The 15,725-nt window shown below is 36.0% G+C and overlaps 1 protein-coding gene across 1 annotated transcript in view; it reads left to right on the plus strand.

Annotated features, from left to right (window-relative positions):
* The first annotated feature begins 10,274 nt into the window (after positions 1–10,274).
* EPYC (epiphycan) overlaps positions 10,275–15,725 on the plus strand; it is a 33,891-nt gene continuing 28,440 nt past the window's right edge. The window contains exons 1-2 of the mRNA XM_003783362.1: positions 10,275–10,354; positions 12,644–12,821. Of these exons, the coding sequence (XP_003783410.1) occupies positions 12,657–12,821 (165 nt within the window). The 5' untranslated portion in view covers positions 10,275–10,354; positions 12,644–12,656. The remainder of the gene's footprint in view (positions 10,355–12,643; positions 12,822–15,725) is intronic.

Below are 15,725 nucleotides of genomic sequence, written 5' to 3' on the forward strand. Positions count from 1 at the left end.
ATTGCCCTTGAGCCACTGATGAGATAGCCCATTGCCTTTTCAGCCACTGATGAGATAGCCCATTGCCCATTGAGCAACTGATGAGATAGCCCATTGCCCTTGAGCCACTGATGAGATAGCTCATTGCCCAATGAGTTGGCCCATTGCTCCCTTCAGTCCACTGACGATAGTGTTCAAAACACATTTTTTGCTTGTATTACAGGATCTTTGATTTCTAGAATTTCCCACTGATTCTTTCTTAGACTTTCTCTTTGCTTAAATTATCCATCAGTTCTTGCATTTTGTATAGTTTTTAAATTAAAGTTCTGAACAGGTTAGTAATAATTTATTTTAACTTCTCTATCTGTTAATTCTAAAATCTACCTCACATCTAAGTCATGTTCTGAGGCTTGCCCTGTCTCTTCAAATTGTTTTTGTTTTTCCTTGGCTTTTACCATGGCATGTAATTTTGTTGTTGAAAACTTGGCTTAATGTCCTAGATAATGGGTGTTGAAGTCATCAGGATTTTAGTATGAAGTTTTATGCTATTTGGACAGAGATGACTTTTCCCTAAGAATTCCATATTAAAGGTCTGTGTCTCAAAACTCTCTTAGTTGAAACATATTGTTTTTATACTAAAACCCTGTCAATGTGGTGGTAAAGTGTTAGGGAGGGTAATCATTCTATATTCTTCTTTCTTTCTTCTCTTATTTTGAGACAGAGTCTTACTTTGTCTACTTGGTAGAGTGCCCTGGAGTCATAGCTCACAACAACCTCAAACTCAGGCTCAAGAGATCCTCTTGCCTCAGTTTTTCATTTTTAGCATAGATAGGGTCTTCCTCTTGCTCAGACTGGTCTTGAACTTTTGAGCTCAAGTGATCTACCCACCTTGGCCTCCCAGAGTGCTAGGATTACAAGGTGTGAGCCACCATTCTACATTCTTAAGGTTAAATCTAAGATTTCAGTGGATCTGGGTTTCTGGATTATGACCTTCAGAAGCAGTTCTTATCTCCTTTTTTTTTTCCTAATCTTATCTGAGGAATCAAGGCTGGTGGGAGCTGGGGTTGGCCCATTGCTCCTCTTCTTGGTCAGACTGGGCTTTGTTAGAGGAGATTCTCATAGAGGGCAGGTGTTTGTTATTCTTTCTTTGGGCGTAATTCAAATATTTACTAAAAATAGTAGGAGAGAGGTAGAATTAAGGGAATATACAAAAAAGAATCAAATAAAACTGGAGTAAAACAATGTTAGTGATGAAAATGGATAAAAAAATGAGCTTTGACATAATATACCTTTTATTTCAGAAAATGGATCACAATGAATTAAGCAGAAATAAAAATCCAAAGGCATAGTAGAAGAGCTTTGTGCTAAAAGTAAGAATAAAAATTAATCTGCAAATAATAGTGCATACATCTTCTCCAAGAAATATTTGTATGAAGACATGAAGGCCAGGTCACCATTTGGTGATGTTACCAAGGTTTGAAGTCTAGAAAACATCTCATGAGCCTCCAGAGAGGAAAAGCAAGTGACCTAAACAGTGAATAATAATTAGGCTGGATTCAGACTTTTCCACTGCAACCTGCAGTGCCAGAAGACAAGGAAACAATGATTTAATAGTCTAAGAAAAATGTGACACCATAATAGCTTGCTGAAAAATTTGTCCTTAGCATAAAAAGTTCATAGACAGTTTCCAGCATGCAGGGACTCAGCACATATGAGACTTTGGGGACGAAAATGAAATAAATGAAATAAATACACCTAAAAAAGGAACTTATATCAAGATGATGTATTTCAACAATGAGGTAGATAGAAAAAGAATAGATCACCAGTATTAAATACATTATGTATATATCTAAGGTAAACATCCATATGTATGTATCTAAGGTCAAAAACACAGTAATGTATAATGGGATAGAAAGAATGCCTTGGATACAGATCCTCATCATTTCAGTTTTCACACTTTCTATTTGTATATTCTTGGGCAGATTGGTAGTAGCAACAATTTAATAGGTTGTTGTAATGAATAGAAATGCTGTAATACGTAGAAGTGAAAGAAAAGGAACCATTACAACCCTTCAAAACATATCACTGAAACCGAGAAAACAGTGTGCAATTTAGACAAAGGAAAATTGCTATCAATCTTAACGGAGTAAAAGCATAAAAATTGGAATGTGGGCTGAAGTCTGAATATAAATAACTTGGGAATATTTTTAAATGATTCTACTACCCTTAATATTTTTCATGATTATGGATCTTCAGATAAGTATTTTTTGAGCTAGTATTTATGATAAAACAACTACCTGACTTTTGCCAATTCTTTTAATTAATTTTTTCTCATATTAAATATAAGTAGAGCTAAATATTATAACTAAGACATCGTATTTTTAATATTTTACAACATTTACAGATAATAATATCCAGCTCTTACATACATATGTAATAACTAGCTATCTCTGTTACCCCTTTTTCATCTGTAGATAATTGAAGTGGTAAGTATTTGGGTAATTATTTTTACTTTTTCTCAAAATAATTATAGTCCTTGAATTTTTAGAGTGATGCATATGGGTGATTTATACCAAAACAATAATCTTTTAGAATATATAATATAAGTAGGCAAATAGAAAAGAACAATTCAACATCCAAATAATAATAATAAAGTGAGCAATAATGGTGATTGACTATAAGTGTTATTTTAATTATTACTGATAAAGTGTCAATGATGTGAAAAGGGATCCAGAAAACTGCTGTTTCATAAGCCAAAAGAAAAGTGAAAATTTAATAATATTACCAGAGCATTTTTTTTTTTTTTCAGATTTTGGCTGGGGCCAGGTTTGAACCCGCCATGTCTGTATATGGGACTGGTGCCCTACTCCTTTGAGCCACAGGCGCTGCCTGACCAGAATATTTTGTTTATCTATGATATTGTTGGCACTTTACATTAAAGTCATTTGGAAGACATACAAGAATAAGAAATATAGCGAAAGGAACATTAGCTCAACAAAATATGTTTCAGAAAGCCCAGGCTCAGAGATCAAAGACTTTTGCAACTCATGATCTATTTGTTCTTTCACTAGCCCAGTCTTCACAGCCTTTTTAGTCCACTGGAGACTAGGAGATAAAAGTCTTGGGCGTAAGGGCCTAAGTTGGTTCATTGATTTGACAAATATTATCGAATGCCTAATATGTGTTATGGGCTAGAATAACAGCACTAAACAAAACAGATAAACCACGTGTTCATGGTGGTAAAATTCTAGTGGAGGAAATAAACTAATAGTTCATGCAACAATGTCAAAGTTTTAAGTGTTAATCTGTTAAAAAAATTGGTCCTATTTTAAATGGAGTGGTTAGAGAAAGAACAACTGAAGAAGTGACATTTGAGCAGAGCTTTGAATGAGATGAGGACGCAGCCAATTTAGACATTAAATATAACTCCATTTGTCTTTCTTTGAATGAATGAAGGATGATTATGTGGTTTGTTCAGAACCAATGACACAATGTTTCAGAGATTTTCCAGGATGAAAAATCCTCTTTTTTTCACTGGCTTTTAACCTGAACAAATGTAAGAATCAGAGACCTATAGTTATCTACTCCTTTTGAAGTCTATCTGAGAATCTTGCTAACCAAAGGAAGCTCTCAAGAAAAAAGACAGACTTGAACTTTTCAGTTACTTGGGCCAATCAGTGAAATCCCTTTTTCCTAAGACAATATGGTATTTTGTTTTCTATTATTCTACCCAGGAGGAGTCTTGAGTGGGACAGAAACTCTCTCAGGGTCTTATCAAAAGTCCATACCACATATCTTTCTATGTGACATGTGAAGGTAGCAGATAAGGGTTAAACCTCACTTCAAGAGGCCCAAGGGCCACAGTTTGGACAGTGTCACTGGATAGGTAGGCAGTCAGCTGCAACAGAAAAAAGGCATACAAAAAATAAAATTAATTTATCATGTTAGTCAAGAATCCATTATTACTACCAGAAATGCCAGTAACCCCATGTATATTAAAATAGCTCTTAGACCTGCCATTTGATCCTGCAGCTCCTTTATTAGATATATATCCAGAAGACCAAAAATCACATTACAACAAAGATATTTGTATCAGAAAATGTGGAGTCTTAAGGCCTTTTTTTTTTTTTTTTTTAATGGAGCCTAATTGCAGATGCCAAAATTGAAGGGTTTATGTGTAGGCTAAGTTAAATCTACAGGTGCATTTTGAGTTGTACAATGTTTTAAAAATAATTCAATCCTGCATTCCCTTAAACTTAGCAGGTGCTCTCTATGTTGCTGTTTCCTGTTGACTTTCACTAAGCTCACTTGGTTTGCATAGCATACCTGCCTGGTCCGGTGCCCAGACAATTAAGTTCATGAACTCATCCTAGAAAAAATGCTACACATATTATTGCTGAATATCACTATGGCCACCTTTGAAGTACTCCCCTGGGAATCTATGCTCTGATGCCTGTGCTTACTCCACCCTTCAAAGCAGTTTTGGAACTCTTTTTCAGCAGTGGCTTCAGAGCTTTTGTCATATTACCCTTGATATCCTGAATGTCATCAAAATGTCTTCTTTTCAATATTTCACTTAGGGTAAAAAAGAAAATTCCCTTTGGGGCCAGAGTAGGGAGTGTTATTTGTTACTTGTTTACTGGCTAAAAACTCCAATAATAACTGGAAATAAACTGTAATAACAATACAGTTATTGTTTACTGGCTAACTCTCCCTCAAAAACAGCGCTGTGTGAGCTAGTGCATTGTCATGATGAAAAGTTGGTGAAAATTTCAAGTTCTTTCTAACTTTTTTTCACACAGCCTTTTCAGCACTCCCAAATAGTAAACTTGGTTAGCTGTTTGTCCACTTGTGTAAAATCATAATGAACAATCCCTCTGATATCAAAAATGTTTAGCAACATCATTTTGACTCTTGATTTGGACTGACGGCACTTTCTGGTTGTGGAGGATTGGCTGATGTCCACTGTGCACTTAGGTGCTGTGTTTCAGGATTGCATTGGTACATCCATGTTTCAGCAGCAGTGATACACAGCACGAAATACCCTTGACTGTCCAAAAGGTCTTGGCAAACTTCAACTCTCCTTTGCTTTTGTTCATCGGTGAGCTCCTTGGTACCGTATCTGCACACGCCTACCTCCTGCCAAGATTTTCTGGAAGATTTTCCTGTTTCTCTATTGATGTTTACTTGGTCTGCTATGCTTCTCCCATTAGTCAGCTAATGATTGTGATGCACCATTCCATGAAGTTTTGCAATGTTTTCATCAGTTCTGCTCATGACTGGCCATCCTGACCTTTCTTCATCAGGGATGCTTTCTCTCCCGTTAGAAAAATGTTCAACTCATTTATATACTGCAGTTTTCGCCTCCATCAACTTGGGCTATCAAGTCCCTGATTTCACTTCCACTCTTGCCAAAGTTTAATAAGAAATTTGTTGTTTTCTCATTGCTGGAATGCAAGCTCCCACATTCTCCTGATGGCACAAGAATAATAAATGCCACTCAGCAAGAGACTGCCCCAAATCAGCATGAACACAGCTGTGAGACGCTGATATACCCAAGTTATGAAACTTTATTGAGTTGTTTGTGCAGTGCTGCCCTTGTAAACCCACATGCATGAACTTAATTGTTAGATCTTGTAGACCCAGGATTGATAAATTAGAGGTGGAGATACTGAGAGGGAGGAGATAACTGAATAAATATAGACTGGGAATAGATGTTTTGTTTTCATTTGGGGAGTATATTTTTTAACTTCTTGCACTGTCACAGAAAGTCAAAGAAGATGCCTGTACGTGCAGGTGGATTTGACAGTAGAAGTTTAACTGAACATTTTTCTGATGACTTCTACCTTTTCAGTGAAGAGAAAAGTAATACAAAATGTTTGAGGACAGAAGCTACGTTATAAGACAGTCAATTTGGCTTAGAAGGGAGTCCACATCTGAAACTTACTAGATCTGCCTTCTTTTTTTTTTAATTAAATGATAGCTGTGTACATTAATGCAAACATGGAGTACAGTGTAATGTTTTCATATACAATTTGAAATATTTTCATCAAACTGGTTAACATAGACTTTGTGTCATGTACTTAGTTATTGTGTTAAAACATTTATACTCTAGTTCTAGAAAAATTCACTTGCACCCTTGTTAGACAGACCATATAGGTGATCTTTCCAATCACCCTCCCTCCATCCATCTGCCCTTCTCCCCACCCATCCCCCACCTCCTCCCCATATTCTTGGGCTAGAATTAGGTTGTAGCTTTCATTTGAGAACTATAAATTAGTTTCATAATAGGGCTGTGTACATTGCATACTTTTCTTCTTTCTAGGGTTGAAGCTTATGCTCAAGAATTTGAAGTGAAACCAATCGCCACCGTGTGTGATTTTCACCAGTGATATACAGCTTCTCAGATGCAGGAGGGGAGAAAGTTAGGAGTTGTGCTCAACTAAACTTGAGGTGAATATGTGAGAAAAGGGAAAAGAAGAAAGAAAAAAAGGTGCTTGAGAGGAAGTAATTATGGTAATAGCCCATGGAATTTAAGGATAAGGAGGAAGAGAGGAGATTTAATGGATAGTGAAAATGTGATGGGGTCTACCCAATGAAGGGCTCATGAGGTCAAGACAAATAATCCCAGTGTCCTGCTAGTACGTTATATAATGCCTGGTAATAATAAGCTGGTGGTTTGGACAGTGATGGAGGAAGGTAGGGATGAGGTAACTTTACTAAACACGAGAAGACAAAGCAACTACCAGGCCATCAAATAGATGAATCATGCATGTGGAGGACTGCATGACTGGGAATGATGACAGGGTCATGTGTGGAGGGAATGCAAGACCCAGACCTCGACAAAAGATAGAGGGTGTGGCAAGGACGGCAAACTGCTGACAACAGGGAAGAAATTGTGGGTCACTAAGCCTGATGTCATGAGCTACAGGACGGATGAGGGTTTTGAAAAAGTAAAGAGATCATTTCTCACAGAAAACATAGAACAAGAAAAAACTCCCCATCCTTGAATTATGTGAATGAAAAGACACAATCACCCTCCACTTCCAAGGAATAACCAAGGAAGACCTCTGTCAGGAGATGGCCGGATTCTCTCAAGGCAAAGGAATTCAAGGAACGTTTTCCAAAAGAAACTGAGGACAAAGGTGAGTTTGTAGACTGGAGATCAGGCTTAAAATGTTCTTGGATAAGAAGATTGGAGAAGATTAGGGGGTAGCAGCAACACAGTAACATGTGTTTATGGTGACCCTGAGAAGTGTGGAGATTTGTACCTCTTCTGGGGAGTAGAAGTTCTCTGAAGCAACATGACATTCATTCTAGTAACTCTTTACAGGAAGATAGCTAATTACTGCAGGCAATGCTTTTATTCCTTATAATCAGCAGGGTAAGGTATCTATACCCACCTGCCATTCTTAATGATGTGACCATTTGTGGATGGGACAAGGACAGGCAGCTGTGGCTATCCTCAGAGTGCCTGCCACTCTCTGCTCACCATGGCCACAGAACAGAGAGAAAGCAATCATTGGGAAAAGACTGTGCTTTGTTTAAAATTAATTCTGTATAAGCAGGTAGAGCAGTGCTTAATTAATTTTGTAAGGGCTCATAGCCAAAAGGTTTTATAAAGTGTTTGAGGGCTTAAAGGGATAAAGGCACAAAGCCTCCCTTACTAGATAATCTCAAGGAGTCATAATAACTGATCCCCTGAGGGTTTCTAATGACCAAGCTTGGGCTCTATTAAGAAAATTATCGTGAGACTAGAAGATATTTACCAAGGATAAGAGAGGCTGGAACTGGCAATTAATCCTTTCTTACTGCTCAGTGGTGATTAGGAACTCATGAGATTGTTAAAAAACTTGATCTCTCACAGTTTAAAATAGATTTTCAAATATTGGTAAGGGTCCAGACATGAGCAGGAGAAACTACTTAAGAAATTGTCAATTTCTATAAGGAAAAGGGAAGGTCTTATTTGGTTGGAGTAAGAAAGGTTCACAAATGATAATTCATGGTTTCAATCTTATACTAAGACAATTAGTTTGGCTTTTAAATTGTCATGAAAATTGGACTTTAAGTGCATTGGTAGACAGTGTTCTGAAGCCTGAGGAAGATATCATGTGAACATCAATAGTTCTACAAAGGATTTTGTGGAAATATTATTTCTGGAAATAGTTGTACAAGTGCAGTCAGAGCCTTCCTGGACACCAGGGACTGGGTAGGACGCCACGTTTTGCCACCTAAAAGGTATGCAAAGTACTAGAGTAAATAATAAGAGAAAAGGAAGAGACACTGGGTATTTTTGTGGATATGCTATGAATCTGTTTTTCTTCTAAAGACTCTGAAAAAGCCCCCAAATTACGGGAGACTATAAAAAGTCAGCTGTAGCTCTCGGCTCTTTAGATTCCCTTTCAAAGCCTGATAGGTAGACAGGCTCAGTGATCTCCGGGGATCTGAACCACAGAAAATCCAACTTGATTTTCTCTTTGTGTGTGTGTGTGTGTGTGTGTGTGTGTCACATGTGATTCTCGATTTAACCTCTGAGTCTTGGTTTTCCCATCTGTGAATAGTGACAACCACTATACTTAAATATAGAGATCATAACAATATATGAAACCCTTATAAGATGAACCATAGGTGTGGTCCCACCAAACACCATCCCTGCACCCATCCCCCCCTTCCCCTCCCCTCCCTCTCCCCTTTGTCTATATTGTTGGGCTAAAATTGGGTTATAGTTTTCCTATGAAAGCTATCAATTAATTTCAAAGTAGGGCTGAGTACATTGGATACTTTTTCTTCCATTCTTGAGATACTATGCTAAGAAGAATATTTTCCAGCTAAATGTAGAATATCAATGTCTTAACACAATAACTAAGAGGATGCCATGAAGGCTATGTTAACCAGTTTGATGAAAGTAGTTCAAATTGTATATAAAACCAGAACACTGTACCCCATGACTACATTAATGTACACAGCTATGATTTAATAAAAAATTTAAAATAAATAAATAAATTTTTCATACCAAATATGAAATATATATTTATATTTCAATATATATGAAACCACCTACTAGCCCATGTAGGACCTGACTGCTAAACAAAGCCAGCCTAGGAATTCTGCCAGATTCAGGCCTCTTTCCAGAGTACTACATCTGAAGGGATCCTCTACTTGATGAGGTGAGACGCAAACATGGCAGGATGAAGTCCCTCCTTCCATCATGGCCTCTCTACTTTTTGAGAGATCTCAGTAGACTTCATACCTTTCCCACTATCACTGCTATTTCTGTTCCTATAGACCCAGCTACTTGGGAGGCTGAGGCAAGAGGATTTCTTGAACCTAAGTGTTTGAGGTTGCTGCAAGCCATGATGCCACAGCACTCTACCCAGGGTGACAGAGTGGGATTTTGTCTCAAAAATTATAAAATAAAATAAACTTCAATACAGCTATTCACTTCTGGCCATGGAAGAAAGATTCCTGATACACAAGGGAGAATCAGACTCCTAGATATCTACAAAGTGCAAAATGCAAGTTTCATCTTTCTCTAGAACATTTATAGTGTGAAAGTGAGGAGTGGAAATTTAATACATATATATTTTCTTTTTATACCTGTAATAAAAGTCAGTCTCATAAACCACATCAGGTATCAAGAGCCTAAAATAAATCTTATACTTGAGGGGAATTTTTAAAAATATATATAACTGTATTTGTTTGGCTCTGACAGAGGAGCAAAAAAAGAGCCCCTTTCTTTCAAAACACAAAGATCATATTTATGCATGATTTCTGGACATGTTTTTTTCAAGAAGTTTTATGCAAAGGTTCATTGTTCATTGCTATCAAAGCATTCCAAGCAATCAAAATAATTTGGATATCTTATTTTACTTACGCGACATTGACCAGGTAAGATTTTTGCAACATTTACTAAATTTCAGTTAACATAAATGAAAAGTGAGGAAAGCAATTCAAGAACATGCAAGATTTGGGAAAACCTTTTGTTATTAGAACATTTCTGAAATATTCCTCTGTGATAACACTGTATTCATTAATGTCTTTTCTGTACTGGTGAATTTGTTATAGATATTTTAAAACCAACATTTAAAAATTTTAAGCTAACACACTGGCAATTTTGAAGTCTGTGAACACAATTTTAAGAGTTTTATATACTATGTAATTTGGATTCTGCTTCCTAGTTTGGGTGACTATAAAGTAATTTGGGGTTTTTAAAGACTGAGAAGTATTTCTCAAGGTTACCTTTTCCAAACAGAAAGTTGAGTGTTATAAATTCCACCTCCCACAGACCAGATTTCACATCCATTGGTCAGGGGCAAATACCACTGCCTCTGCGCCCTCAGTCACTCTGTGCCACTTCACCAAGTCGGAGCCAAAGGTAAGTTTTTATACTTGCTTTCTTCTTGGGTTAGAGACTTTTTCCCCTAATATAACAACCTTTAAAAAATAATTCAGCTTGCTTGAATATCTTCTGGTGAACTTAGATTGAATGGGTAGGGTTTAATTTTGCTATTGAGTTTATATTATTCTTGGAAAATGCAAAATTCTGAATGAGCTTAGGAATTAATAACATGCTACAAAGTAGATGATCTCAATCCTCATGTCATGACAGATGCCAATAAAATTAGAGTAGTTTCCAATACATGCCTTAAATCAAGTGCCCAGACATAGACCACATCCTTTACCAGGATAGACAGGCCTTATTGATTGATATTGGTTGAAATATTATGCAAAGGAAGAAAACAGGGACATTTCAGGTATTTAAAAATATTCTAGGGATCATGATAGTATGCATTCAGAATGTCTTTTTGAGTTATGTGTTTAAACAAACATGCCTTTTCAAAATATTATGAACTGTTATATTATGAACAGCAAAATATTATGAACAGCAATTTTAAGTCTCAATTAACAAGCTACATTAAGTACTGATGTCATTGCTTGAAGGAAGAATGTAATTTTTTAATTAAACATAGATAGAAGTTTCTCACTATTTTAAGGTTCACACAGACGGCCTTGTTGTTGATAGCATCAGAAGATAGGCCAAATGCAAGTGAACTTTGGAATGTAGCCATCTGTAATCGAATAGAGTATGGACTAGGAATAAGAATGAGCAAGTGCATGATTTCTTGGAACAATGGAGGTTGCCAGAAGTGTACGAGAAAAATATTTTCTTAGGTTGGTAGTAGCATCTGTTAATGATTCCCACTTGAATATGGAAGAACTGTTCCTAGAAGATTTGTAAATCACACTGTTTTATTAAGAAGGACTTTGTGGGTAATTGCCTAGAACGGTTCCAAATCTGCAATCCTGAAAAGACCTCTGCAAAGGCAGGTAAAATAGAGGCTTAGTTTATCCAGTGTGAATAAGAAATAGATTGGAAGAAAGCATGGGAGGGAATAAAAAGGAGCTCCTTGTGCTACTTCTTATTCTCAGAGGAATTCAGATCCTTCTGCCTAAACCTGCTTCATAAAGACCTTCTTTCAAGTAGCTGAAGGTCAGTATGTCTGCCAGTGCATTCAAGTTTAACAGTAATATTTATCATGAATTCCCTTTTATATGTGTGGGTAGGCACTAACCCCATACCTACTATTCTTAAAGCAAACCCAAGTAGTTTATCCAAAATACAAAACTTGATAAAATTAGACGTGCTTGAGAAAAAGTTTTATACTTTGCTTACTCAATAAGTGATCATTAGGTAATATTTTTCTCATAGGACCCACTTAACTGTTTGAAAACATGAGGTTTCCCCCCAAACTAAATGTATTCATTAGTCTGTAGAACTAAAATAGTTAATATTGTAAGATTTTGATTGAACTTCCTAATGTAAGAATTATGTTTATTAAATAATCACAGAAGAAAAGATGGCTCTAATACCATGTGTGTACAAATCCTCCCCTCAGTGAACCTTGCCATATAATGTTTTAGATGTGTATTCTTATTGATCCAGAGTTCAAATCATAGATATTAAAAATTAAAACAAAAATGCTAAGAACTAAAAGAAAAAACCTTTCATACTTAATTAAGAACATTTTGAAAAATTTGTGTGAGGCATTAACTTATGTACGTATCAGACTATGTACATATCCAGATACTCAGAGACGACAAAGAAGTAGAAGGGAAATTAAAAATTCATTATTTTGTTCAGGAGAAAACCACTGAGGCTTTCTCCAGAGGTTTTCTCAGGCTTTCTAGGAAACAGTTCTAGATGCATCACTAGCCACCTTTGCCTCATTTTCCTCGTCTGTGAAATATGAGGCAGTTGTAGTCATCATCGCCATTCTCAACCCTATATCCCAGAGCTCGGGGAAGAATCTTAACACTTATTAAATGGTAAAACTCTTAGACATGTAAGAGGCTTTTGTGAATAAATGTTTCACAATCTTTCTGCATTCCATTTTCTACATTTTTCTCTATGAAATGAAGTCAGTTTCACTGTAATCAAAATATCCACTGTACAATCATGGATTACTGTGCGGATTGATTTGGGCATGGGAGAGCATCGATCTTCAGCAGCTACATAGTTTGCTGTGTGTTAATTATCCATGGAAGGAAAGCTACCAGCTAGCATTCCTTTTAGCTGACATTGATTTATAATTTCGATTGAATACAAACTATTCATAAGTTATGATCAGTTAAATATTCATGCATTTCAATATTTTATGATCAGGGAAGTTTGAAAAATGAAAACATTAGCAAGACTTGTTCTGGGCCTTGTCATCTTGGATGCTGTTGTGGCTGCCCCAACTCTGCCATCCATCAACTATGACTCAGAAACCTACGATGCCACCTTGGAAGACCTGGATAATTTATACAACTATGAAAACATTCCTATTGATCAAGCTGAGGTAACTGGTTCCTCCCACCATGGAGACCCTGAAAAGCATAACATGAGGGGTGACTGGGGGTTATTCTCTTCTAACAGATTTTTGTTTATTTATAAGTAGAAAGGTTTTTATGTTAATAGTTTTATATTAACCTCTTTTCTTCAGAACATGTTCAATCTTTTGGAGGTTCATACTAGGATAGTCTTTTGATTTCTTAAAGTTTATTTTTTTCCCAAATTTCTTCACCAAACTGAAAACAAAAATAAATTTCTATCAGGCTGCAGCAAAGAAAATTAAAGGAACAGGCAATCAGCAAGAATAAGCAAAGTTAAAATAATATGTGTGCAGTGATGAAGAAGATTTGGGGTAAAGGAAGAAGATTTGAGATGAAATGAATTAGCCGAAAACAAGAAGAGAGAGGATAATGGGTGGAAAAGCCACTGTGTCTCAAGAGTGAATGTGCTATCCTAGGTGATTATGTCTTAAGAACAAAAATTGGCAAAGTTGTAGCCCATCACATAAATCTGATATGACATGTTCCTAACTGAATAGGAGGCTTTTTACATAACTAAAGGATGCAGGCTAATTTTTATGAATAAGAAAGCAAACAGACCTTGAAATGCTAGAGTGTAACCAATGTACAACATTGACAAAGACTAATTATAACTAAACAAAAATAATTACATCACCTTTAAAGAATCATAACGTGTCTTGGGAAGAGTTTCAATTGTGCATGTCCTTAGAATAACTACTTTGATAGCCAAGGAATATGAAATATTTAGACAGAATCATAGATCTAATTTGCAATGAACTTAAGTGTATCTGAAATGAAATATTTAGACTGAATCATTTATCTAATTTGCAATGAACTTAAATGTCTTAAGATAGTCAATATTTTTAATATTGTTTGTTGCCTTATGAAATAGAAGTCAGATTTTCACCATATGATAGTGTTCAGAAGTCTTCTCCTCTCTCTCTCTTTCTCCTTTCCTATTTCTCCCCTCCCCTCCCTTCCCTTCTCAGTTCCACCCTCACTACCTTCTTCCTTTTCCAACTCATCTCTCTCTCTCCTTTTCCTTCTCCTTAACAAAATTTTAGGCTCTGTAGCAGATCACTTCAATTCTGCACGTTTGATTGACATTGTTTTTTAATTCTTTATTAATATTCACTCTTTGATTTATTCCACTGTATGGCTTCTATTATCATTTATGGCAGCAGTAGAAAATTAATATAACATGTAACAACTAAAACTTTTTATTTCTGAAAACCAAATCTGAATTAAGCTGTTACTGCAAATCTTGTACTTGTGAGCCCAATAATTTAGCTATTTGATAAGACAAACTGGTCCCCCAAATAGTGTTAGAATCTCAGTTGAGCTTTGATGATTTCTACTGGTGGTGGTATATTCATGGCCTCGTCTGTGGTAAAGAAAGGGTTATTAGGGTATTTCTGTTTTTGAAAACTATACACACTAATAGATTTCCAGACTGATGACTTATATAAATGTCTGATGATCTAGAACAGTGGTTCTCAGCCGTCCTAATGCTACCACTCGTTAGTATAGTTCCTCATGTTGTGGCGACCCCCAACCATAAAATTATTTCTATTGCTACTTCATGACTGTAACTTTGCTACTGTTATGAATCGTAGTGTAAATATCTGATATTAGGCAATCCCTGGGAAAGGGTTGTTTGACGCCCAAAGTGGTCACGACCCACAGTTGAGAACCGTTGATCTAGAATATCCAGTATTGAAAAGATTTTATGTTAGGAACAGGTCTTAAACTCAACAGTTCCATCATATAGTTATATGTTATCCCATAGATAAACTTGTTATGACATACAATTGTTTCACTTTTTCCTGAGCTTTCATTTTCCCATGGTATAAATGGGAATTGGTTACAGGTTTCGTGATCACAAACTTTTTGCTTTCTGATAAACAATAGCTAACCCTAAGTGAGCAATTGTTCTGTTCCAGGTAACTATCCAAGTCATGTTATGTGTATGACCTCATATATTGTTCACAGCAAAACTATGAATTCCTATTGTTTTTCCCATTCAGTAGATGAGGATATTGAGATAGGAACAGTTAATAACTTGAGAAAGTCAATAATGACAAATAATCATATTGATGATATCTTCTTATATCAGAAAATAATTTCCAGCAGAGTAATAAAAAATGTATTATCCTTCATTTATTTTCCATTCTGTTCCAAATGTCCTTTTAACTTGATATTGATTTTAGTTGAACTGAATGCCAGGTGCTCCAACACTCCTAAAAGAGAAAGAAAAGTATCCTTCTGTGGGTGGATAACATGAACTAGAAGTAAGTTTTATACATAACTGACTCTACTATCCGGGTATTCTAAAAAAAAAAAAAAAGAATGGTGTAAGGCATTTCAAAGAATAATTGTGAATATGCATTCTTCAATATACATCTAAGTTCTGGACAATAACAAGTAACATAATTATACACACACACATACACAAACTCATAGAGTGTGCCAAAAATATATACACATTTTGGAAAGGAAAAAGAATTGTATTAATATTGTAATAACATATATTGATAACAAAAGGCACATGTTGCAGAATTCAAATGTAACTTGAGTACTGCAAATTTAGTATATTTTTTTTCCTTTCTTAAACTGTGTATACATTTTCATGGCGCCCTCTGTGTGAGTGCGTGTTTGTCTACACGTCGTTCTCACATATGTAGTAATCTGGGGACACATTTTTATTTTTAAATTCCTGAAAGTGTTCATCAGAAAACTACATTGTTCTAAGGCTGGTATTCTTTCAGTGGCTTAAATTGGTATTGCCTTTGTTGGAGGTAGGTGGTTCTTTGAAATTTCCATGTTCATGGCATAGTTTGGGGTTACTGCTAGTAGGTTTCCCTTAGGTTGGAGGGGGCTTCACCTTGTTT

This window comes from Otolemur garnettii, unplaced genomic scaffold, assembly GCF_000181295.1.
Source record: "Otolemur garnettii isolate 467f Iridium unplaced genomic scaffold, OtoGar3 scaffold00007, whole genome shotgun sequence".
Classification (NCBI taxonomy): domain Eukaryota; kingdom Metazoa; phylum Chordata; class Mammalia; order Primates; family Galagidae; genus Otolemur; species Otolemur garnettii.